The sequence below is a fragment of the Diabrotica virgifera genome, chromosome 8, assembly GCF_917563875.1.
Source record: "Diabrotica virgifera virgifera chromosome 8, PGI_DIABVI_V3a".
Classification (NCBI taxonomy): Eukaryota; Metazoa; Arthropoda; class Insecta; order Coleoptera; family Chrysomelidae; genus Diabrotica; species Diabrotica virgifera.
In genome coordinates, this window is record NC_065450.1 from 96,499,295 (window position 1) to 96,524,578 (window position 25,284).

A 25,284-nucleotide genomic window follows, 5' to 3' on the forward strand; every position below is an offset into this window, starting at 1 on the left:
CTGTATTATGTGACATTCTTCTCTTTCTAACTCTATATTTATGTATATGGTTCCTGATGATACTGGTTTGAATTTGGTTATTCTTCTATTCATTTTTTTCGTTACAACTATTCCCACGCCTTCTTTTGCCCTTTGTCCTATCTGAACTCCGGAGTAGTATAGTATGTGCTGCCCTCCGATATCGACAATTCCATTTCCTACTTTTTTCGTCTCGCTCATTCCTATCAACTGCAGCTCAAATCTTTCCATTTCCTCTGTTAATTCACGTTCCTTTCCCGTTATCGAGGTTATATTCCATGTACCTATTCTCGTTTGACATTTGTTTTCATTTCTCTTTTCTTCTACCCTTTCTTCCTTCCTTACATTTTCTTTGCCTTATTACTTCTTATTTTCGTTTTCTACTTCTATTTCCATTTGTATTACTACATTTGATTTTATTGTTTTCTTTTTTGTTTCGTCTTTTTCCTCTTGTCTCCTTTTTCTTTGCCGTGTCGTCTTTGTAATATTGTTCTGTCCGTTATACCTTATTAGTTTTTTGGGCGGTTATAATTTACTTTTTCCAGCTTTTCTCTTTCGCTGTACCATTTCCATACTTCATTATCCAAGATTAACTTTTGATATCCCACCTTCGCAATTTGCCCTTTCTCTTCTTTAGCAGTTGCTCTAATTTTGGATTGTATTTCTCTTTCAAGTTTTGTTAGGTCATCATTCATGTATATGCGGTACGGCAGTTCCTTGAATTTATTTATGTTTTTCATTATTTTCATCTTTTGGTATTTGTTATCCAGTTCGACTAACATTTCAGGTGATTAAAATATTTTTTGTTGCAATTTCAATATTTCATTTTTTTATCTTTCAAAATGTTTGAGCTCTCGCAAATAACTAGAAATCATGGTACTCTGGGCTAATTAGCAAAATTCATGGAAAAGTTATTTACCAGCAATTTTATTGCTGGAATCGAATTATAAGATCCTATATATTAATAATGTAGGTATGCAAAGTCCGCAGATAGTGTGCTACTTTTTTTATAAACAAAATGGCGCCGACAAATCGTATTTTTTTCAATTATTGCTCTATAACTCCGAAGATTTTAACTTTACAACAAAAACACACAAATAAAAATTCACCGCAATTAAATTCTGCATAGAGGTATGCTTTCACGATTTGCTCCGACGAAAATTTTCCTCGGAAAATGCGGGTTTTCCTAACAAAAACTATAATTTTCAAATAAAGTTTTAGGTAAGAAATTATTAATCAATAATTAAATAACTTAGTGACATCAAAGATTTCTTGGTATAGATTGTAATTCCAGAAGCCGGTGAAAATTAAACGAATATTTTAGCAACAATTCAATTGTTAATTAACAATTTACGATCGCAATAATAACCAAAATAATCATGATACATTGATCAAACTTATAAAGATTATAAAGATGAGATGCTTGTTTAATATTTTATCGACAAAATATAAATTTTTCTTTTTTTTGCATAATATTTAAATTTTGAAAAAAAAATAGTTATAATACGTTGGTCTAATTAGTAAAGTACAAAGAAAGGTTATTTACCAGCAATTTTATTGCTTTAATCGAATTATAAGATCTTACAGTAGGAAAAATGAAAGAATACCCATGAACGAACATATAAAACACGCTGTATTTTCCTGTCACCGTGTCACAAAAAAAAATTGGCCAGCGCAATTACATGTAATAATTATTGTTACAAGTACTTGCACTGGACAATTTTCTTTGTGACACGGTGATAGGAAAATACAGCGTGTTTTATATGTTTGTTCATGGGTATTCTTTCATTTTTCCGACTGTATATATTATTAATATAGGTATGCAAAGTCCACAGAGAGTGTGCTACTTTTTTTATAAACAAAATGGCGCCGACAAATCGTATTTTTTTCAATTATTGCTCTATAACTCCGAAGATTTTAACTTTACACCAAAAATACTCAAATAAAAATTCACCCCAATTTAATTCTACATAGAGGCATGTTTTTCCCGATTTGCTCCGACGAAAATTTTCCTCGGAAAATGTGGGTTTTCCCAACAAAATCTCCAATTTTCAAATAAATTTTTTGGGCCAGTAATTATTTATCAATAATTATATAGCTTGGTGAAATAAAAGCTTTCTTGGTATAGATTATAAATTCAGAAGCCGGTTAAAATGAAACGAATATTTTAGCAACAATTCAATTAGACTTCATTACCTCAATTAGTTAGTAACTCAATTCAATTAGACTCAATTAGTTAGTAACAAATAGACTTCCGAACGGTAAGGTTGTATCCGAGACGTTCTTATCAACGAGTAGTTAAATTAGTATATTATTAAGGATATTATTTATCGTGAGTGATGTCCGACGATCCAATTAAATGGTCGTTATGTTATCACGAAACCAGAAACCAAAAGTCGATTAATAAGTAAGTTTTTACTTTTATTTTTATTAAAAATAAAGGAACAATTATTATTTTAAAATGTTTCCTAATCAGACGCCAACTGAGGCAATATTAGTCCAGGAAAAGAACGTTTTATTTTCAGAAAATGCACAACGTTCGCAAAATGAACAAGCATTATATAATGCATGGGTTCAATCAGAAAATAATGTTCAAAAACTTAATATAGATAATCAGCGCCTAAATCAAATAATTATCACAATGGAGCAAAGATTAGCAAAGCTTGAGAATACCCAACAAGATATAGGGTCAACAGCAAGCGCCGATAAAACAAAAACCAAAACAGACAAATCTGAATATTTTACCGATGAAGAAGATTTAGCCAACGAAACGGAGTGGATAAGACAAGAGAACAGGAGGACCAAAAAACGCAAAATGGATACTTCATTATCTTCTCCCTCTCCAGAGAAAGCAACAGCAGTAAAGCAAATTCAAAAGCCAAAACTGCCACCTCCGGTTGTAGTAGAAGGTTTCGAAGATGCTGCCAACTTAAGTAAGACTCTAGTCAATGCTAGTATTAAATTTACCATGAAAATAATAAACAGTGAAGTCATAAAAATCAATACACCCGACAGTAATGAGTATAGAAAACTAATAAACAGTTTAAACACGAGTAAACTTTCCTATCACACATATGAAAATAAACAAGAAAGACCAATCAGAGTAATGGTTAAGAAACTACATCCTTCCTATCAGCCTAATGACATAGTAAAGGAGCTACAAAGAAGAGGATATAAAGCTATACAAGCTGATAAGAAATTGAAGTGGAGAACTAAAAAACCTCTTGATATGTTCATCCTGACGTTCAGACAAGATGAAGATATAAACAAAATCTTTGGAATAACTGACATTTTGAGCATGAGAGTAGAAATTGAACCACTAAGGAGCTTGAAGCTGGTACCACAGTGCAAAATATGCCAGGCCTATGGTCATACCTGGAAATATTGTAATAAGGAACCAAGATGTGTTAAATGCATCGGTAAGCACCTTACCAAAGATTGTCAGAAACCACTAAAAGAGGAACCAAAGTGTATCCATTGTGGTGAAAATCATCCTGCAAGCTACCGAGGATGTTATGTAGCCAAAAAAATACAAAAGCTGAGAAATCAGAGAACAAATTTTTTTTTTATTAACTCCCAGTATATTTACAATCTGTCACATATATAATATTGAAGCACAATAAGTAAATGGTCGGATATTTACATTGGACATGTAGGAAATATTTCCAGTGAATTATTTCCTTTACATAATTAACCTATTTATTTAAAACCGTTATTTGTTTGTTATTCTGAGTACACTTAGTTAAACCTGCTTATCAGGTCCGTTGTTTTAAATTTTTTTAAGCGGCGCACCTCACCTACTGTGTTAAATAGATCACTCGCGAGGGGGTTCACATGCGTATTTGCTCTATCCCGATATTTTTCACTATGTCGTTTTATTTCACTTTTGATGGTGGGGATTTCCAAGTCTCTTTCTATTGCTGTATTTGGCACGTACCAGGGGGCATTGACTATTATTCTTAAAACCTTATTTTGGAACCTTTGAAGTATTTCTAAGTTTGAATTTGACGCTGTGCCCCATAGCTGGATTCCATATGTCCAGATTGGTTTTAGAATTGATTTATATACAAGTATTTTGTTTTGAATGGTCAGTTTTGATTTCCTGCCGATAATCCAGTATAGTTGCTGCAGTCTAAGTCCTAGTTGTTTTCGCTTGTTGAATATATGTGTTCGCCATGTGAGGCGTTTGTCTAGGTGCATGCCTAAGTATTTCACACTATCAGCTTGTGCTAATTGGCTGTTATTTAGTTTCACTGGTGGACACTGATCTCTTTTCATCGTGAAAGTAACGTGTATTGATTTGGATTCATTCGCTTTTATTTTCCATTTTTTTAGCCATACTCCTATTTTGTTCAAGTTTGTTTGTAGGTTTCTTGTAGCTCCTGCAGGATTGTGATGGGAGGCTAGTATTGCTGTATCATCAGCAAATGTTGATACTGTTGTTTGTTCTGTAGTGGGAATGTCTGCCGTGTACAATAAATATAATATTGGGCCCAAGGTACTACCCTGTGGTACTCCAGATTCTATGTGGTAGATGTTAGTATATTCAGACTGCTGTTTTACTAAGAAAAATCTGTTAGTTGGGTATGATTTTAATAATGGATAGAAGTTGTGAGGTAAACCTTTTTTTATTTTATACAATAGTCCAGGATGCCACACCTTATCAAAAGCTTGGCTAATATCTATGAATGCGGCTGAACAATACCTTTTCTTTTCTAAGTCATTGCTAATTTGTTTAACGACTCTGTGGACTTGTTCTATTGTGCCAAGTTTTGCTCTAAAGCCGAACTGATGATCTGGTATGAGCTTTTTTTCCGTTAATATTGGCTGCATTCGCTTGAATAGAAGTTTCTCAAATATTTTTGATAAGATTGGCAAGAGACTGATGGGTCTGTACGAGCATATTTCATTAGGGTTTTTACCTGGTTTGGGAAGCATTATTATTTCTGCTACTTTCCACTGATTTGGAAAGTAGCTCAGCCTTAGCATTGCGTTAAAAATTTGTAATAATGCTGTGATTCCTTTTCTAGTGAGTTTTTGCACTATAATGCCGGTTATTAGGTCATAGCCCGGTGCTTTTTTTGGTTTAATTTGGTGTACAATTACATCTCTTATTTCCTTGTATTTAAAGTTGCTTATGGGCTGTTCCATTTGGAGAGGTGACTCCAGGTAGTTTTGTATGTCGTCCATGTCTTCTTGTGTACTCTCTACTTCATTTGGTTTAAACACATTTGATAGGTGAAGTGCAAATGCATTGGCCTTTTCTTTGTCGTTTCTGGCCCATTTCCCCTGTTGATCTTTTATAGGGGGAATATGTTGTTGTGGCCTGTTCAATTTTCTTGTTGCTCTCCAGAGTGAGTAGTCTGTTGCTTCCGTTGGCGTTAGGTTTTCAAGATATGCCTGAACCGAGTCATTTTTCTTTATTGAGGTTTTTCTTATTTGCTGCTGTCCTTGTTTGCTGCCATTTCTTGCGTAGTCTTCTCTTTTCAGCAATTTGGTCTTTTATTATGATTGGGTTTTCGTCGATTTTATCACTGTCTTTTTGTATCGGGGTTGCAACCCAACCCGCAGTTTGAATGGAAGTTGTTAGTTTTTTTAATGCTACTTCTATGTCCTCGGTTGTTTTAAGAGGAATTTTAAGATCTATACATGCATCCACCCGTTCCTGAAAGGTGTCCCAATTTGTTTTATGATTGCATACTATAGGTTTTTTTGGTCGCCCTACTATTCCCTCAAACATGGTTAACAGTATTGGTGAATGATCAGATGACAGATCAAAGCTTGACTGTATTTTGAGTTGTTTAGTATTAATGCCTTTTGTTACGAAAAAATCTATGGCATCTGATGTTTTCTGTGGATCACTGGGCCAGTATGTAGGTTCTCCTGTGGCGAAGTGCTTTAAGTTACTGTGATTTATAGTTTGAAGTAATTCTCTACCTTTCGTAGTTATTAGTCTGGAGCCCCAGGCTTTGTGTTTGGCATTATAGTCTCCTCCTGCTATGAATCTGTTTCCAAGCGTTTCGAAGAATTTAGAGTATTCTTGTTTTTTATTGTTATGTTTTGGAGGACAATAGACTGCAGAAACTTTTAGAATACCGCTTCCAGTATTTAGAGCAACTGTTGTTGCTTGCAGGTGATCTTTCGCATAGTTTGTTTCTTCGTTGTGGTTTATATTGCTGCGAATTATAATTGCAGTTCCACCATGGGCTGCTCCATCTGGGTGATTTGTTTGGTAGATATTATATTTTGCGATTTTCATATAAGACTTTTTAGTAAAATGCGTCTCTGCTATTAACATGATGTCTATTTTGTTTTCTTTGAGAAACGTCTTTATTTCTTCTGCATGTTGGCTCAGTCTGTTTGAATTCCATTGAGCTATTTTTAGTAACTGTTTCATTTCGATAATTGGTTAACTAGGGCTGTGATAAGGTTAATCATGGTCCCCATCTGTGTGATTAGGTCCTTCATCATTCCTTTTAACTCGGTTATATGGTTTTGCTGTGGAGGTATCATTTGTAATGGTATCTGAGTTTGAGTATTACTTACTTGCTGTATTTGTTGCTGCTGTTGTCCCACTGTTGCTTGAGCATATGATATTCCAGGTCTGATGTTTGATTGGTTCTCTCCATTGGTCTTTTCTCGTAGCTTCGGGTAAAGTTGTTGTTGTAACTGTTTGTGCACTACACAACCCCTGTAGTTAGCGGGATGGTTTTCTAAGCAATTCGCGCACTTCACTGTGTTGTCTCTTGTTTTCCGGAGGCACTCTGCTGTATTATGTGGACCCGCGCACTTCACACACTTATGATTTCGCTGACAGAAGTTTTTTGTGTGACCGTATTGTTGGCATCTCGTGCACTGGGGTATTATCCGTTTCTTGCGAGGTGGTTCAATTATAACACTGCAGTTCATGAGCTCTTTTATTTCATAAATGGATTTATTGTTGTCCTTGGGTTTCAAGTCCACAAAAAATAGTGGCAAAGGTTTTTTTGTACGACTTTGGAGAACGTTGTGTATATTTACAGTTTCGTGTCCTAATGCCATTAAAATTGTTTTGATTTTTTCCATGTCAGTGGAATGATGCAGATTTTTTAACACGACTCTGTAGGTTTTATCAGTTTTCGGCTTATACGTGTAGAACTGGGTTTGTTTTTCTTCCAAGGCTTTTATAATTTTAGTGTAGGCTTCACCTACTTTAGGTTGTACTCTGACTTTCTCTTGTCCAACCGTTTTGATGAGATACTGCTCTTTAACGATCTCTTCTAGAAGTGATATTAATGGATTTATGTCAGCTACACCGTCTATATAAATTGGTGGAGGTTTTGGTTCTTTTTGGTCGTTTTTAGCTTCGTGTTCCTCTTCTTCTTGTTCTTTTGGTAAATTTTCAAATATATTTGTTTGTTTGTTTGTTCCTAACCAGTAGTCATCCAATTTGGTTTGTTTTGAGTGCTTTTGGATATCATCGGGACTGCGTATTCTTTTCTGATAGGTTACTGTTTTCCATTCACTTGGCGCTTGTGGTTGTTGTTGTGGTAACAACGTTGTTTGCACAATGTTTTGGTTTATGTTGGGTTCGTTTCCACCGATCTGCATGTATGTTGGTGCTGTTTGTTGTATCATTTGAAGTGGTGTTGGTTGATATCCAGGTAACGGTTGACTATTGTACATTTGACTATTTTGGTACATTTGTCCGTTTTGATCTAAGAACATTGCTGGGTTTGGTTGGGATAGTGGTATCCCTGTATAATTGTAATTGAAGTTACTAGCCATCGTTATAAATTAGAATTATCATTTTGCCCATATCTCCCCTACTAATACATATATTTGTAGTACTGGTTTCGTACTGGATAATTACTTCAACATTTATCACAACACAACAGTTTTTGTTTAAATACAAAACATCGCACCGGTTGTATTTCAGTTTTCTAATGTCAAATTAATTACCATACGATAATGATTATAATAAGGTAATTATACTAGTTATTTCTTTGATACTTCTTAACTGCTTGAAGGTTCGAATGAGACTCAGAGAACAAATAAGGCCAGTCTACCAAAACCACCACAAAGGGTCAATGAGAAGCAAAAGCCAAAAGCACAAAACGTCACTGCAAATAGAAAATACAGTGATGTAGTTAATAATGTAAAACAAACGGACCAAGAATTGGAAACCGAGAATACATTAAAAATAATATTAGAAAAACTCATCAAGATAGATGACAAAATAACACAAATAGATATACGCGTTACTAGATTAGAACATAGCGCTAAAGGAGCTATACCGAAAATTCGAAATGGCTAAGCAACTACGAATCATGGAATGGAATGCCAAATGGCTTCTACAACATAAAAATGAACTGCAAACTATCCTAGATACAGAAGAAGTTGATTTATGTCTCATAGCTGAAACACATTTCACGAAACAATCTTTTATAAAGCTTAGAGGATACAGGGTATACCACACTATACATCCTGACAATTCAGCCAAAGGAGGCAGCGCACTAATAATAAAAGATAACATTGAACATTATGAGGAGCTAAAATATGAAACAGAACACATACAAGCAACTACGGTATGGGTCAAACTCAAAACTAATTGCGAAGTTAATGTAAGCTCAATTTATAGCCCCCCTAGGCATTCCATTAAAAAAGAACAGTATGTAGAATACTTAAAAAGTTTGCGAAAAAGATATATCATTGGAGGTGACTTTAATGCAAAGCACACCCAATGGGGATCAAGATTAACAACAACTAAAGGAAAAGAGTTACTGGCAGCCATAAAAGAACAGAAATGTGAAGTAATATCCACAGGTAGACCGACTTATTGGCCAACAGATACAAACAAAATACCGGACTTAATTGATTTCTTTGTTATTAAAAATATTTCATCCAACTATGTAGATATTAATGAAGGTTGGGATATGAATTCAGATCATTCACCCATAATACTTACTGTGAGTGACACGATTATCAGAAAGGATTGTAACCCAACACTAACAAATAAACTAACAGACTGGGAAAGTTTTAGATCAATCCTTGAAGATAGAATTGAACTAGCAGTACCATTAAAAAAACCTGAACAACTAGATGAGGAAGTTGAGTTGTTTGTACAAAATATACAAAAATCAGCATGGGAAAGTACTCCTACTATAAGATCAAACGTCAAAGGAAACAACTATCCGAAAGAAATGAAAAAGTTAATTAAAGAGAAAAGAAAACTTAGAAGGAAGTGGCAACAAACCAGAGCACCCCAAGACAAAACAAATTTAAACAATGCTAGTCAAAAACTTAAAAGAGAGATTCAAAATATAAAAAATGAGTCAATCAGTTATTACCTGAGAGAGTTGACGGATAATAGTAGCACAGAGTACTCTCTATGGAAAGCTACAAAAAGGCTAAAAAGACCAGTAACCCATTCTCCACCCATTAAACTAGAAGATGGTAGCTGGGCTAGAAGTAATGAGCAAAAGGCAGAGAGATTTGCCACATATTTAGAAAATACATTTAAACCGCATGATGACCAAAATAATGATCAAATATCGATAGAGCCTAATCAGACAGAGGAGAGAATCAGACCAACATCCCCGTAGGAAGTAGCTGATGAAATAAAAGACAATATAAATCCTAAGAAGGCACCAGGATATAATCTAATTACTGGAGAATTACTAAAAAACCTGCCTCGTAAAGCCATAGTCAAATTGACCAACATCATCAATGCTGCATTTAGATTGAGATATGTTCCAAATTTATGGAAAATAGCTGAGGTTATAATGATACCAAAACCAGGAAAATCACCAAATGAAGTGTCTTCATATAGACCATTATCACTTTTACCAGTGATGTCGAAGCTTTTTGAGAAACTTCTGCTAAAAAGAATAAAACCAATAATAGAAGAGAAAAAAATGATTCCAAACCACCAATTTGGCTTCAGAAATAAACATTCTACGATTGATCAGGTACACAGAATGACTAACATAATTGAGAAATCATTAGAAGAAAAGAAAGTCTGTTCTACAATCTTTTTAGACGTAGCTAAGGCCTTCGACAAAGTTGGGCATGAAGGTTTAGTCTACAAACTCAAAATTTTTATGCCTAAACAATATTCAGAAATTTTACAATCATATATATCTGACAGATATTTCAGAATTAAGCAAGAAGATGTGTACACTGATCTAAAAGAAATCAGAGCAGGAGTCCCTCAAGGAAGCGTATTAGGTCCTGTTCTCTACCTGTTATACACATACGATATACCTGAAATGGAAAATGATACTATAGCCACATTTGCAGATACCGCTATCTTAGCAGTAGGTGATACCAGCGAAGAAGCAGCAGAAAAATTACAGTTGGCAATCAATAAAATACACAACTGGACTAAAAAATGGAAAATCAAATTAAATGAATCTAAATCTATTCATGTCAATTTTACAAATAAAAAAATCGAAAACATTCCAATTAGAATAAATGATGCCCAAATACCATATGCATCTTCTGCAAAATATTTAGGTATCACACTTGATGCAAGGCTTCGCTGGAAAGTCCACATTAAAAAGAAAAGGGAAGAATTAGGTATCCGTTACAAAAAAATGTATTGGCTGATGGGAAGAAACTCTGCATTGTCCACATATAACAAAATACTTTTATACAAACAAATACTTAGACCAGTATAGATGTATGGTTGCCAACTCTGGGGCTGTGCCAATTCAAGTAATATTCAGATTATCCAGAGATTCCAGAATAAAGTATTACGGAACATCGTTGATGCTCCTTGGTATATCCGAAATGTCGACCTCCACAAGGATCTTGAGATGGAAGATGTAGACAAAGTTATCAAGAAGATGGCAGGTAGTCACGAACAACGGCTCTATAGTCATGTAAACATCGAGGCCATCCAGCTCCTCGATAATACTGGGCTAGAAAGAAGACTCAAACGAAGAAAACCATTTGAGTTAGTGTAAAGTGTTAGTGTAAAAGCAGAGCATAGTGTTGTATTGTGTGTTAGTTTTAGTTTTAAAATTTCATACTTGTTAAAAAAAATAAGAGGACACCATAGGGTTAAGATCTTAGATTATGTATCATTTAGTAATATAAGTTAAAGAAGAACTGATAATTGGTCAACTGATGACCAGATTTCAGTAGTCTAAACACAGCTTGTGTTTAATAAAAAAAAAATTCAATTGTTAATTAACAATTTACAGTCGCAATAACAACCAAAATAAGCATGAGACATTGATCAAACTTAGAAAGATTATAAAGGTGTGATGCCTATTTAATATTTTGTCGACAAAATATAAATTTTTCATTTTTTTGCATAATCTTTAAATGTTAAAAAAAATTGTTATAAACAAATTAACATTTCTTAGAAATTGTTTATTATATTCTAATTTTAAAAAATACTTAAAATGCGTATTTCATAGGTCTTGAAAACGAATGCTTTAAAAAAATTTTCCAACCATTTGCAAAAAAGTTAGGAAACAGCAAAATAAATATACGATATCTCCATTGTTTATAATTTGTTTTAATTGTTTCAAAGCTTAAAAGTGAGTCTATGGTACAATCTAATTACTCACAAAGAATGTCAAAAATTAGTGCAATGGTTATATTTTAATCAAAGATTAAAAATACTTTTTTTTGTAATTTTTAGCGCGAAAGTAGGCTTGATACAGAGCCGAAGATAAAATGTTCACTCGAAGCGACTGACACGCTTAAACTCGCGCGAGTTGTGTATGTGGGCGGGTAGCTACGGTACTGTATTATTCTACTTTCGCGCATGTAAATTACAAAAAAATATATTTATAATCTTTATAATTAGCTTGTACTTTAAACTCACTTCTACGCTTTGAAAGAATTAAAAAAAATTATTAACACCGTAGTAATAGTATGTTTACTTTGCTATTTCATAACTTTTTTGCAAATGGTTGCAAAAAAGTTTTAAAGCATTCATTTTCAAGATATTTGAAATGCGCATTTTAGCTATTTTTTAAAATTATAATATAATAAAAACTTTCTGAGAAACGTTAATTTGTTTATAACTATTTTTTTAAACATTTAAAGATTATGCAAAAAAATAAAAAATTTATATTTTGTCGACAAAATGTTAAATAGGCATCTCATCTTTATAAGATTTCAAAGTTTGATCAGTGCATCATAATTATTTTGGTTATTATTGCGACCGTAAATTATTAATTAACAATTGAATTGTTGCTAAAATATTCGTTTAATTTTCACCAGCTTCTGGAGCTATAATCTAAACCAAGAAGGCTTTTAAGTCACCAAATTATTTAATTATTGGTAAATAATCACTTATGTAAAACTTTATTTGAAAATTAAAGATTTTGTTGGGAAAACCCGCATTTTCCGAGGAAAATTTTCGTCGGAGCAGATCGGGAAAAACACGTCTCTATGCAGAATTTAATCAGGGTGAATTTTTATTTGAGTGTTTTTGTTGTTAAATTAAAATCTTCGGAGTTCTAGAGCAATAATTAAAAAAAACATGATTTTCGGGCGCCATTTTGTTTATAAAAAAAGTAGCACACTATCTGAGGACTTTGCATACCTATATAATTAATATATAGGATCTTATAATTCGATTCCAGCAATAAAATTGCTGGTAAATAACTTTTCCCAAAAATGGCCTATTCCCCGATAATCAGCCCAGACTATGGTGCAGTAATTGGTCGGTTAACAATTAAAAAAATCGAAAATATGTTATAATTGCATTCACACTAAATAAGATAAAGTTGCGATTTAATAGACATATACAATTATTGAATACATTTGAGTGAATACAGTACCCACATGATGGAGGAAATTTGTCCAGAGGGTCTATTAGAAACTCATTTTAGTGAAGAGGAGTATTTTACAAATAAATATTAACAATCAAATTCTTAATAAACTTGCGTATCTTCACGAAGATTGATATAAGTGTGGACAGAACTCTACTAGAACTCTAGTCTTTTTTTCTGGAGACATCAGTTCTGCAGTGGTCGTACTGCAGATGATTGGCTCATTAAAAATCTGCCATTACCTAACTATTACACAAACCCTCAGGATTCTAATATATATGTTATGTATAAGTTTCTCGCCAAATATCGATATCTATCGTCTCTACTTGTTTCAACTGCGTAGCTTCACCAGAAGCGAAGTTAGAAAACTATAGGCTCTTCCAAGCTGTGCGTTACCTTTTTCGCTTTCCGGTAACACAATTATAATATATCTGCTAGTTCCAACTCCGTTGTTTCACCAGAAGCGAAGTTTAAAAACTATAGGCTCTTCCAAGTTGTTCGTTACCTTTTTCGCTTTCCGTTGACACAATTATAATATATCTGCTTGTTCCAACTCCGTTGCTTCACCAGAAGAGAAGTTAGGAATCTATAGGCTCTTCCAAGTTGTGCGTTACCTTTTTCGCTTTCCGGTGACACAATTATAATATATCTGCTTGTTTCAACTGCGTTGCTTCACCAGACACAAATTTAGAAAACTATAGGTTCTTTCCAGTTGTGCGTTACCTATTTCGCTTTCCGGTGACACATTGTTCCAACTGCGTTGCTTCACCAGAAACAAAGTTAAATTTTTAGTTTATGAATGTTTTTTTGATATTGATAACTATTTCCGAAGTGAAAGTCGAAACGTCAAGTAAACTTGATTTCAAACCCGAATTGTGGCTTATGCCCAAATAAAATAGTAAATCCTATTTTGTATTTCTCACGCCGGCGCCGGTAAGAAGACAACAATGAAATGACTTTTTTTACATTGGTCCGCATGTATATTTTTTATTTCAGCTTCTATTTCCCTTCAGATCGGCTTTAAGTTGTTTTTTAAATGGTCCTTTGTTGAGGATCCCACAATAATGATTTTCCACGGTAAACATCAATAAGTTTGATATTTCCCTCCGACAGTTCCGACCACTCCATTACTAACAAATATTATAGATCTCAGGCGCGCCAAAACCAACAAACCACTCGCAAACCCGTCCAAATACGTATTGCGAACCATCAAAGCGTTTGTTGAAAAACCGACAGAAGTTAGATCGTGGTGCGCCGTGTGCGTGCCGTTTGTGCGTCACTTGAAAACACGTACATACTAATCTGAAGAACATGCTACGCGCGAGCGGCTCGCACACCGAGCAGATCGCATATGTATACCCGCCTTTACATGATACAATCCTGTAAATGTCAGTGTGTTTAGTTTATGTTTTTTTTATTGGCTTTAGGATTAGACCATGCGGCCAGAAACAAAGTAAATAGTACATACATGAACATAATATATCTTATCTAAACTATCTAATTAGTAATCTAAGTTAAGGTTATCTAAGTCTGACCGACCTTTTTGTTAAGAATACATATAATAAAAATTTTATTTTCAAAGTGAATTTTTGCTAAATTAATCTTAATAAACATTTTGGGATAAGGACAAGGGTCACACTTTTCTCATTCAAGGGTTTTTCTTTTTTCTTAATAATTATTGATTACCTATATACCCACCCCACACGGTAAGGCAGGCATGTAGGCAATCAAAAGGAAAGACATTTAAGGTTACAAGCCTAATCTAGTCATTCTATAACTTAATTTTACAGTCATATAGGAAAAACAAAATAAAATCAAAAATACGTTTATCACTCAGTGCCAAAAAATACATAACATAAAGATACATAACATTAGTTTATGTTATTATCCTCGGTTTCAGTTACCGTGTGTAACGTTAAATGAAACCGTCAAACGTTAAATGAGACCACGAAGCGTAATTTGAAGAACTTGTAGGTACGTGTTTTCAAGAATCGCACAAACGGCGTGCACACAGCGCACCACAATCCAACTTTTATCGGTTTTTCAACGAATCCTTTGATGGTTTGCAATACGTATTTGGACGGGTTTGCGAAAGGTTTGTTGGTTTTAACGCACCTTATTTGAATATTTGTTAGTGAAGGAAATATTATCAAACTTATTCAAACTTGTTGATGCTTACCGTTGAAAATCCTTATTGTGGATTTTGTCAAATGTCAAATGTGGATTTTGTCAATTGTCAGAATATGTCAAATGTACCCATTATTGGACACCCCCAGTTTCTGGACATATTCAGTTTATAATAAAAAAAAAATTCAATTAAATATCGAAATAATATAAAAATAATATTTTACTAACATACCAATAATTAACATGTTCTTTTTATCATCCGTAACTTTACGCATATGCTCTTAAATAGACAAATCTTTGATCTTTAATAACTCAAAAAGTATTGATTTATTTTAATAACATGATAAGTATAACAAATTTTACTTAAAATTTGTCCCTCTATCGATTTGTGGGGTTATTTTTAATAAAATAGTTTTCACCCGCGGAAAAGGGTGGTATTCACCACCAGGGTTAAAGTGCAAGTGGCACCAAATCAGTTTTGTTTCTTGAGGTATGCTCTAACTAGTCACCAATTTTCATGCAAATCGATGGAGGTTTAACAAAATAGGAAGTGAAAACCTTTAATGACTGCACAAACTTTCCCCTTTCATCTCTTATTGCTACTTCCTGTATCCACTGAGGTGTCAGCCTGAAAGGGGTCATAATTGTCAATATACAATGGACACATTTCACAGAAACTCCATATTACTTATGACGATTAGGTCTGGATCCCGCGTATGAAAAAAAAGTTAATTAATAGCAAGCTGAAAATTTGTTAATAGCTTAAGGGTGTCTAGTTGGACAAACTTTGATATATGGGAACACTGGAACAGGGGAAGTTTTAATTGTGGAACAGGTTAAAAATTTGGAACGGTCAGACCACGAAAACGGCACATGCATTTTGACAGAACAGACTTAAACTCTCCGAACAGAGATTAAACTCTCATGTAAAAATCAGACTGCTATTTATCACCAAATGGGCGTTTTAATGAGTGGAACATGTAGAATATGTCAAATGACAGGAATTATGACAGGTGATAAATAGCAGTCTGATTTTTGCATGAGAGTTTACTCTCTGTTCGGAGAGTTTAAGTCTGTTCTGTCGGACAAAATAAATGTGCCGTTTTCGTGGTCAGACCGTTCCAAATTTTTAACCTGTCCCACAATTAAAACTGCCCCTGTTCCAGTGTTCCAATATATCAAAGTTTATCCGACTAGACACCCTTAAGCTATTAACAAATTTTCTGCTTACTATTAATCAACTTTTTTTTCATACGTGGGATCCAGGCCTAATGATTTTTCGGCCCTAGCTCTCTGTCTATTATGAAGTGTCGCCGGTACGAATTGACGGCATTACGGATTATCCAGTATCATTTGTGTCGCGTTACGAGATGTCGTGGCACCCCCACTTAGCTTAAATTAGACACTAAGCTATAAATACATGCTTACCCTGTCACTCCTGGTCGACAATAACATTGACCTGTCAGAAGGTCACATGTTTGGTTGTAAGATCCAATTGGGTCGCAGTTACAAGCATGACATCCTTCGCCACTCATAATATTGTAGTAGCCATCTTCACATCGATCACAATTAAATCCGACAACGTGTGATTTACACGAACATGTACCAGTTGTTTGATCACAATTTGGAGCTCCTGATTTTTCTGCTTCGGTTCCTACTGGATAACATGTACACGGTTTACAATCGCCTTTTGGAAGAACAACTGCGTTACCATAGAAACCTTAAAAAATTTAGAATAATATCAGTAAAAATTTAGAATAATATCGATAAAATAAGTTTTTATTTAACAGTGAAATTACTCTAGCCGCACATCAAAGAAACATGAAACGTAAATTACGTTTCATGGAAATAAAACACTGTTAAACAAATATACGTCCGGCCATTTATGAAACTCTCCGAAAATAAAAATATGTCATGAGCATGAATCACACTCGTTTCATTGGTAGGCGGACTTTGAGATTTGTTTAGCAGTGTTTTATTTTCATGAAACATGTTTAGTGAAACATATATAGATTCAAAAGTTATGCAACACCCATCGTATTCACGACTTTTACACTTTTGTAAATCCGTATCCTTAACACATATTTTTTTAATCAACATAATCATCACAGCCGTTCAATCCCAGTGGATTATGGCAATGCACGGGCATATAGTAAATCCGTTTACTAGGTGGATTATTCCTGTTTGATTTATTTCTTATAGATCTATATGTGTCTTTGCAGCATTGGTTATGTATTTCCAATCTTTTCTATTTCTGCAACTTGTCTTCCAGTCTTTTATTTTCATTATTTTTATGTCTTCCTCTATCTGGTCCCACCATCTTATCATGGGTCTTCGTCTTTTTCTTGGTCCCAGGGGTTTCCAGTGCGTGATTCTTTTTATGATTTCTGTGGGTGTTCTTCTCATTATGTGGCCTGTCCATTCTAGTCATCTTGCTTTTATGAATTTCACCTCCAATTTCTTTATTGGTCTTTATTTTTGTGTCTCCGTCGCTTGTTTTTTTTTGGTCCCAATATTGATCTTATTATTTTTCTTTCTATTATTCTCAGATCTTCTTCATCTTTTTTTGTCAACGTTGTGGTTTCCATTGCATACGTGATAACTGGTCTGATCAGTGTCTTTTACATTCTGACTTTGGTTGACTCTTTTTGGTCATTTGGTCTCTGAGTAATTGCTTGACTGGCAACAACGAGAGCCAACAAAAGCTGCACAACTAGCACATGCCCGTCCCGTATTTCGTTTCGCTTGCGGCGGCAGTGTTCTGTTTTGGGCAAATATTATGGCAGGTACACGCACGGAATGGGTGATTATTGACGGCACTCTAACAGGACAAAGCTACATCATACGTATTTTAGAACCTCGTGTGAGATTATAGTGAGGAGTAGGGATGGACTCGAGCCGAGCTGAGCTTTTGATAAGCTTGAGCTCGGCTCGAAATTTCGAGATAGAAGCTCGGCTTGAACTTCGAGCTGCAGACCGAGCTCGTGGCTCGTGTCGGCTTGGCTAAAATAGTTCGAGCAGAGACGAGCTCGAAAACATCTCAAAAGGCATTTAGTTTAGGAAATATCCAATCTATTCCATACTTTACAGACACGCAATATGTATATTGAAAATACATATTTGTAGTCTAAGTTACTTATTCTCAAACAAAAGTATCAGTAGTCGTAGCAGAAATAAATGAATTATACTAGAGTATTAGCTAAAATATTGACAAGCTCGTTAAGGAATGCTCGGCTTGTTTCGAATTTAGCTTGGCTCGGGCAGAAAAAAATTTGATTTGTCTCGAAGCTCGGCTCGCAAGAAACAAACTGGCTTGAGACCGAAGCTCGTCTCATCAAACGAGCTGAGCCTGTGACTAACTTGTGACCATCCCTATTTCATTCTTTTTTTTTTCTCTATTTAGTGTCCATTCGTGGACTGTACGTTACATTTTCTTCTGTCTTCACTCCTCTTTCGATCTCTCAGCAGATTTCCTGTAATTCTTCTCAGTACTTTCATTTCTGCCGTTTCTAGTAGCGTTTGTGTTGTGGCTGTATCGGGTCTTGTTTCTAATGCATATGTCATTATTTGTCTGAGTCTGGATTTATAAATCATTGACTATTATTTATTAAGTAAATTCTTATTAAGGTGATACAGTAGCGATCAACAGGTAGCCAAAACGCGTTCCAAGATTGCGGCTATAGTTTTGAATATTTTTTCGAGATATTTGGCACACGTATTCGTGATATAATAAAGAATGGCGGTACAGGGCCCAATTTGAAAATATATTAATATGTGGAAATTACTCTGTAATTAAATACAATATTAAAAAAACGAGCCTGTACCGCCATTAAGAAGAACAAAAAAAATACACTTTCTTCAAATAAACTTTTTTATCCGATGCCTAGATTTTGTGTCATTTTGGAACTACTAAAATGTTTTATTTCATTAGTAGTTCCAAAATGACACAAAATCTAGGCATCGGATAAAAAAGTTTATTTGAAGAAAGTTTATTTTTTTGTTCTTCTTAATGGCGGTACAGGCTCGTTTTTTTAATATTGTATTTAATTACAGAGTAATTTTCACATATTAATATATTTTTCAAATTGGGCTCTGTACCGCCATTCTTTATTATTTATGAATACGTGTGCCAAATATCTCGAAAAAATATTCAAAATTACAGCCGCAATCTTGGAACGCGTTTTCGCTACCTGTTGATCGCTACTGTTTCCTCTTAAGGCATCCTGCCAGTCTATTTGCTTTTTGTACTTGATTTTTCATTTCTTTGTCCAGCTCGCCGTAACTGGACAGTGTAATTTCAAGATATTTTATTTCCATTACTTGTTTAACACTAATGCCATCAATTTCTCTTTTACATCTGATTGGTTCTTTACTGATTACTATTTTTTAGTTGTCTGAGATAAAATTGTCATATTGAATTATTTTGCTCTTCGTTAAAACTGTGGACTAATCTGCGGAACAGAGTATTTTTACTTCTTTGTTTCCCATTCTGTATAATCTTCATTTGTTGACGCAATGACTAATGAGTCCCCCTGTCTTATTCCTCTACCTATGTATATAGGTTCTGTAAGTTACCCATCTATTCTGACATCGATTTTGTTGTTTTGGTAGACATTTTCAATGGTTTTTATGATATCTAGGGGAGCTTGCTTCTCTATTATACAGAAGATGGACTACATATTTGAGTCTTACTCTGTCAAATGATTTCTTCAAGTCATCATCATTCTCTTTGCCTTATCCCTATGCGGGGTCGGCTTCCCTAATTGTATTTCTCCACAGAATTCTATCTTGGGTCATATCAATGTCAATCCCCTTTACCAACATGTCCTGCCTTATCGTCTCCCCCCAGGTCTTCTTTGGTCTTTCTCTCCTACTCCTTCCAGGAATCTGCACTTCAGCTATTCTTCGTATTGGGTGATTAACGTCACGACGTTTAACATGACCAAACCATCTTAACCTATGCTCTCTCATTTTGGCATCAATTGGTGCCACACCTAGACTTCCCCTAATATACTCATTTCTAATTTTATCCTTCTTTGTCACTCCACTCATCCATCTAAGCATTCTCATTTCCGCCACATGCATTCGTTGTTCCTCTTTCTTCTTCACTGACCAACATTCAGTTCCGTACATCATAGCCGGTCTTATGGCTGTTTTATAGAATTTTCCCTTCAGCTTCATTGGAATTTTTCTGTCACACAACACACCACTCGCTTCTTTCCACTGCATCCATCCAGCTCTAATTCTACTGCATGCACCTCCATCTATTTCTTCATTACTCTGTAATACCGATCCCTGGTACTTAAAACTATTGCTTTTTACAATCAGTTCACCATCCAAAGATACCATTTTATTTGTAGTAACTCCATCTTTAAATGAACATTCCAAATACTCTGTTTTTGTCCTACTACGTTTTAAAACTTTTTCATACAGAGCTTGCCTCCATTGTTTCAGTTTTTGTTCTAATTCTCTTTCACTATTTCCTACTAAAACGACATCATCAGCATACATTCAGCACCATGGAATGTTACCCTGTAGTTTCGCTGTTATCTGGTCCAAAACGAATGAGAATAAATACGGACTAAGCACAGAGCCTTGGTGCAATCATACTTTCACATGAAATTTATCAGTCTCTCCCACACCTGTCCTAACACTAGTCGTTACTCCCTCATACACAGGCGCGGATACAGAGGAAGGTCAACGGGGCTGTGGACCCCCCTATTGTATTTAGTCTATAAGCATTTTTTTATTATTTATTATCTTTTTCTGCAAACTCGTATTTTCAAACTATCAGTAAGTAAGTCTGGACCCCCTATTATGAATTTCTAGATCTGTGCCTGCTCATACATATCCCTCACAATCTTTACATATTCACCAGGGACTCCTTTCTTATTGAGTGCCCACCACAGAATCTCTCGAGGAACTCTATCATATGCTTTCTCAAGATCAATTAATACCATATGAGCGTTTGTTTCTTTACTCCTGTATTTTTCCATCAACTGCCTTATAATGAAAAATGCATCTGTTGTTGATCTGCCCTGCATAGAGCCAAATTGATTCTCGGATATTTCGGTCTCTTCACGTATCCGTCTATCAATTACTCTTCCCATATTTTCATGGTGTGGCTAAGCAGTTTTATAGCCCTGTAGTTTGTACATTGTTGCATATCTCCCTTGTTTTTGTAAACAGGTACCAGTATACTGCTTCTCCATTCGTCTGGCATTTGTCCAACTTCCATAATTCTTTTAAATAGACCTGCTAGCCACCTTGTTCCTGTCTCTCCCAATGCTCTCCGTACTTCCCTAGGAATATCATCTGGTCCTATCGCTTTTCCTTTCTTTATTTTTTGAAGCGCTTGAGCCACTTCCCCGTTTGTTATTTTGGTGACCATTGCTGTTCTGTCTTCGTTGACTCTACAGGTTGTCTGTCAAATTCCTCATTTAATAAGCTGTCAAAGTACTTTATCCATCTCTTTTTGACATTTCTTTCGTGAACTAGTATTTTATTATTTTCATCTCGGATACATCTAATCTGATTAAAATCTTTTGCTTTTTTGCTCTCTGTTTGGCTATTTTATATAATATCTTCGCTTCGCCCTCCGTGGTATCAAGTTGATCGTATAGATTTGAATACGCTTCTGCTTTGGCTTTTGCTACTGCTACTTTCGCTTCCTTTTTCGCCACCATATAGTTTTGAAGATCTGTGTCGGATCTGGTTTCTTGCCACTTTTTATATAATTTTCTCTTCTCTTTTATTTTTCCTTGTACTTCGTTTGACCATCACCAAGTCTCTTTATCCTCAAACTTTTTTCCTGACGTTTTCCCAAGTATTTTAATAGCAGTCTCTCTAATACTACTGGCCATTTTTCTCCAAATTGTGTTAGGACTTCCTTTCATGTTTCAACATATTTTTTCTACTATTCTTCTCCTGAATAGACCTTCTTTCTCATCTTTTAGCAGCCACCACTTGATTATTTGTGGTCCTCTCCGATATTTTTGTTTAGTTTCGCTTTTTACTTCGATGTCCAGAACAAGCAGCTTATGTTGTTGGCTTACTGTCTCTCTAACTATTACCTTGCAGTCCTTGCATTCACGTATGCCTTCTTTCCTTATCATGAAGTAGTCTATTTGGTATTGACGTTGTTCACTTTTGTAGGTAATAAGTTGAGTTTCTCTCTTTTTAAAGAATATGTTAACAATCGCCATATCCAATGCTGTTGCTAATTCAAGCATGTCATCTCCAGCTTCATTTCTAGTTCCAAAGCCTAATCCCCCATGTATTGCTTCGTATCCTGTCTTGACTTGGCCCACATGTGCATTGAAATCACCTCCTATTATAACTCTCTCCTCTGACGGAATATCACTCAGGACGTCTCCTAATTGGTCATAGAAAGAGCTTCTTTCAGTCTCACCCAGACCTGTTTGAGGAGCATACACATACAACATTCAATACCTCTTTATCAATTACAAATTTCACTAACATCATTCTATCACTCGTTCTTACAACTTCTACTTCGTTATCTTTCATTTCACTATCAGCAATTATACCAACTCCATTTCTAGTGTTACTACTCCCTACATACCACAATTTGTATCCTTCACCTAATTCTTTCGCCCTTTGTCCTTTCCACCTAGTTTCTTGAATACAAGCAATTTGAACTCTTCTTCGTTTGAGCGCATCCACTAACTCCAGACTCTTACCTGTAAGACTACCAAGATTCCAAGACCCTATTCTGATTTTTCTAACCTGTAATGGTGTTCCCCCTGAGATAGTCCTCACCCGGAGATCCGAACGGAGGCTCATTTTACTTCCGGAATATTTTACCTTAGGAGATGCCATCATTTCAGTATAAGTTTTTATTGCGTTGGAGGTCTTTTCATTTTTATGGCCTGAAAAGATTTTGTTTGGATATTTGATGCCTGAATGCCTTTTCTATCAGCACCATACCCTGCCCTGCACGTTTAGCCAATACACCGCCAATGCAACCAAAGTGCAGTATTACCCCACACCCGCCTGCATTTTTCTGTATAGGCCAGGATCCCTACTGTAAGGACTGCCCTATAAGCCAATGTATTGTTGCCCGTATCCCGCCACTAGGAGGCACGTATTTCTTTAGGATACAATTCTTTCGGGATTTCTTCAAGTCAATCAAGTAAATAGTCTAATACACAAAATAAAAAATCTTATTTATTAAAAAAATAAATTACCTGCTAAACACTCTTGGCATTGTACTCCTCCAGTATTATATATACATCTAAGGCATTCTCCAGTCGTCGTATTACAGTTACCAATTGCATTGAGATCAATATTTTTGTTACATTCACATTCAACACAAGCAGAAGGTGGTCCATATCTACCAATTGGATCTCCAAAATAACCATCTGAACACAGGTCGCACTTATGACCAGTGTAGCCTGTAGGACATTCAGTGCACATAGTTAAGTCGTCATCAATTTGTATACATGCTCCTCCCTCCGGACAACCACAAGGTTTACAGTCATTGGTAGTTCCTAAAAAAAAATTACGAAACAATTTTAAAATTAAAAACATGTGGCAATAATATAATATATGGCCATTACACGAATATACGACTATTTTGGATTATCGCGACAACGAATATTTTAGTGTGCAACATAAGAAGTACGAAAGTAAATGGCTCTAATAATTATTCCAATAAGCAACAATGTAATTTGCAATTTACTTTCGTTCTTCATATCTTGCACAATAAAATATTCGTTGTAGAGATAATCGAAAATAGTCGTATATTCGTGGAATGGGTATACTTTCAATAATACTGTTACTGCATAAACAGATTAACATAAACACAAAATTAAACATACCATATCATAGCCATCATCTACAGCAATAGTGGTCTCCATTTATTTCTACGCCATACTTTTTCCATAGTACATGGTATATAGTACAAGAAGAAATTGAGGAGGGTGGCGCCATAGGCGTAACCAGGGGGTGTTTTGGGGGTTATAACACCCCCCACCCCATTTGGATGTACTTTGAGCTCTATACGCTTACTATTCCATACCCCCCAGAGCCCATCAGCTAGTTGTAACCCGCCCCCCCTTACGATCATCCTGGTTACACCTCTGGGTGGCGCATACATTAACAGTACATGTCTCCTTGCCGATAGTAGAGATTAGCTGATTATTGTGTCTATTAGATATTATATGTCTACCATGAATCATTATTCAATAACAGGTAAATAGGGAGAAGTGTATTTTTGACGTGTGTAAAATAAATAATTCCTAGCTGAGTGCTTTCGGCTTACAAAGCCATCTTCAGAGCTATGGTCAAAAGGTTCAAAATTCCACTATGAAGAGAGATGGATCCCATGTATGATATAAAATCTGCATGTTGACACCGTAGACTTCAGATGGTAAGGTTTCTTGACCTTACCATGATCAAATATTCGTTATATGTAATGTAATTTTTCGTGTGAAAGTCCTTTGTGCTTGTGATAGATGTTTTAACTTTTCTGACCTCTAAAATAAAAACATAGTTGAGCATTTTTTCAACAGTCAGACAAGGTTTTTTTCCATAAAATAAAAAACTGCATAAGAAATAGAAGTATTTTATATCATACATGGGATCCATCTCTCTTCATAGTGGTATTTTGAACCTTTTGACCATAGCTCTGAAGATGGCTTTGTAAGCCGAAAGCGCTCAGCTAGGAATTATTTATTTTACACACTTCAAAAATACACTTCTCCCTATTTACCTGTTGTCATAAGTGTGTACAAAACTATTTCAGTCTTTACATTATTCAATACTATGTGTGGGTTTAAGAAATTAGGAAAATCAGGGAAAAGTATTAAGAGTAGGAAGTCACGTACCTACATTCCTATAATATTAAGCCAAACCTATGGATGTAAGAAATTCACGGAATGACAAACGTACCTACAAATACAGCACGAGGGTATAAATTTCTAATTAAATAATTTAATCCTACAAAAAATGAAATAACGGCGCCGCTGGAATTGTGGAATTACCCAACAGTTCGGCTGGTCAGCAGACGATGTAAGATCGGGATTTTGACAATGAGTTGCCCTCTTCGATTGATTGTTGGAATCATAAACACCAACACTTTCTTGTTAATCTTTCGAGTAAGTAGTTGTCATCAATTATCAAATACTTTTACATCTTAATACTGTTGGTTGACTACTAGTTCTTACTAGTAACTACTAGTTCTCCGTGTTTTATCTCCATAGGGTTAGTTTTAAAGTTAACCTTTAATTTTTTTGGCTATTGCTTTTTTTAAAGAGGTAAATATATTTTATTCCTTATTCTTATGAAGTTGATATGTTTTCTTAAGGAAGTATACGTCATATAGGTACTTTTTCTTCTTTTG

At 35.0% G+C, this 25,284-nt stretch overlaps 1 protein-coding gene across 1 annotated transcript in view; it reads right to left on the bottom strand.

The window, feature by feature from the left end:
- The window catches only part of LOC126890352 (laminin subunit gamma-1-like), a 255,953-nt gene that overhangs the window by 28,360 nt on the left and 202,309 nt on the right, over window positions 1-25,284 (bottom strand). Inside the window, exons 10-11 of the mRNA XM_050659222.1 lie at window positions 23,129-23,431; window positions 16,350-16,641 (exon numbers count right to left, since the gene is read on the bottom strand). Of these exons, the coding sequence (XP_050515179.1) occupies window positions 16,350-16,641; window positions 23,129-23,431 (595 nt within the window). The remainder of the gene's footprint in view (window positions 1-16,349; window positions 16,642-23,128; window positions 23,432-25,284) is intronic.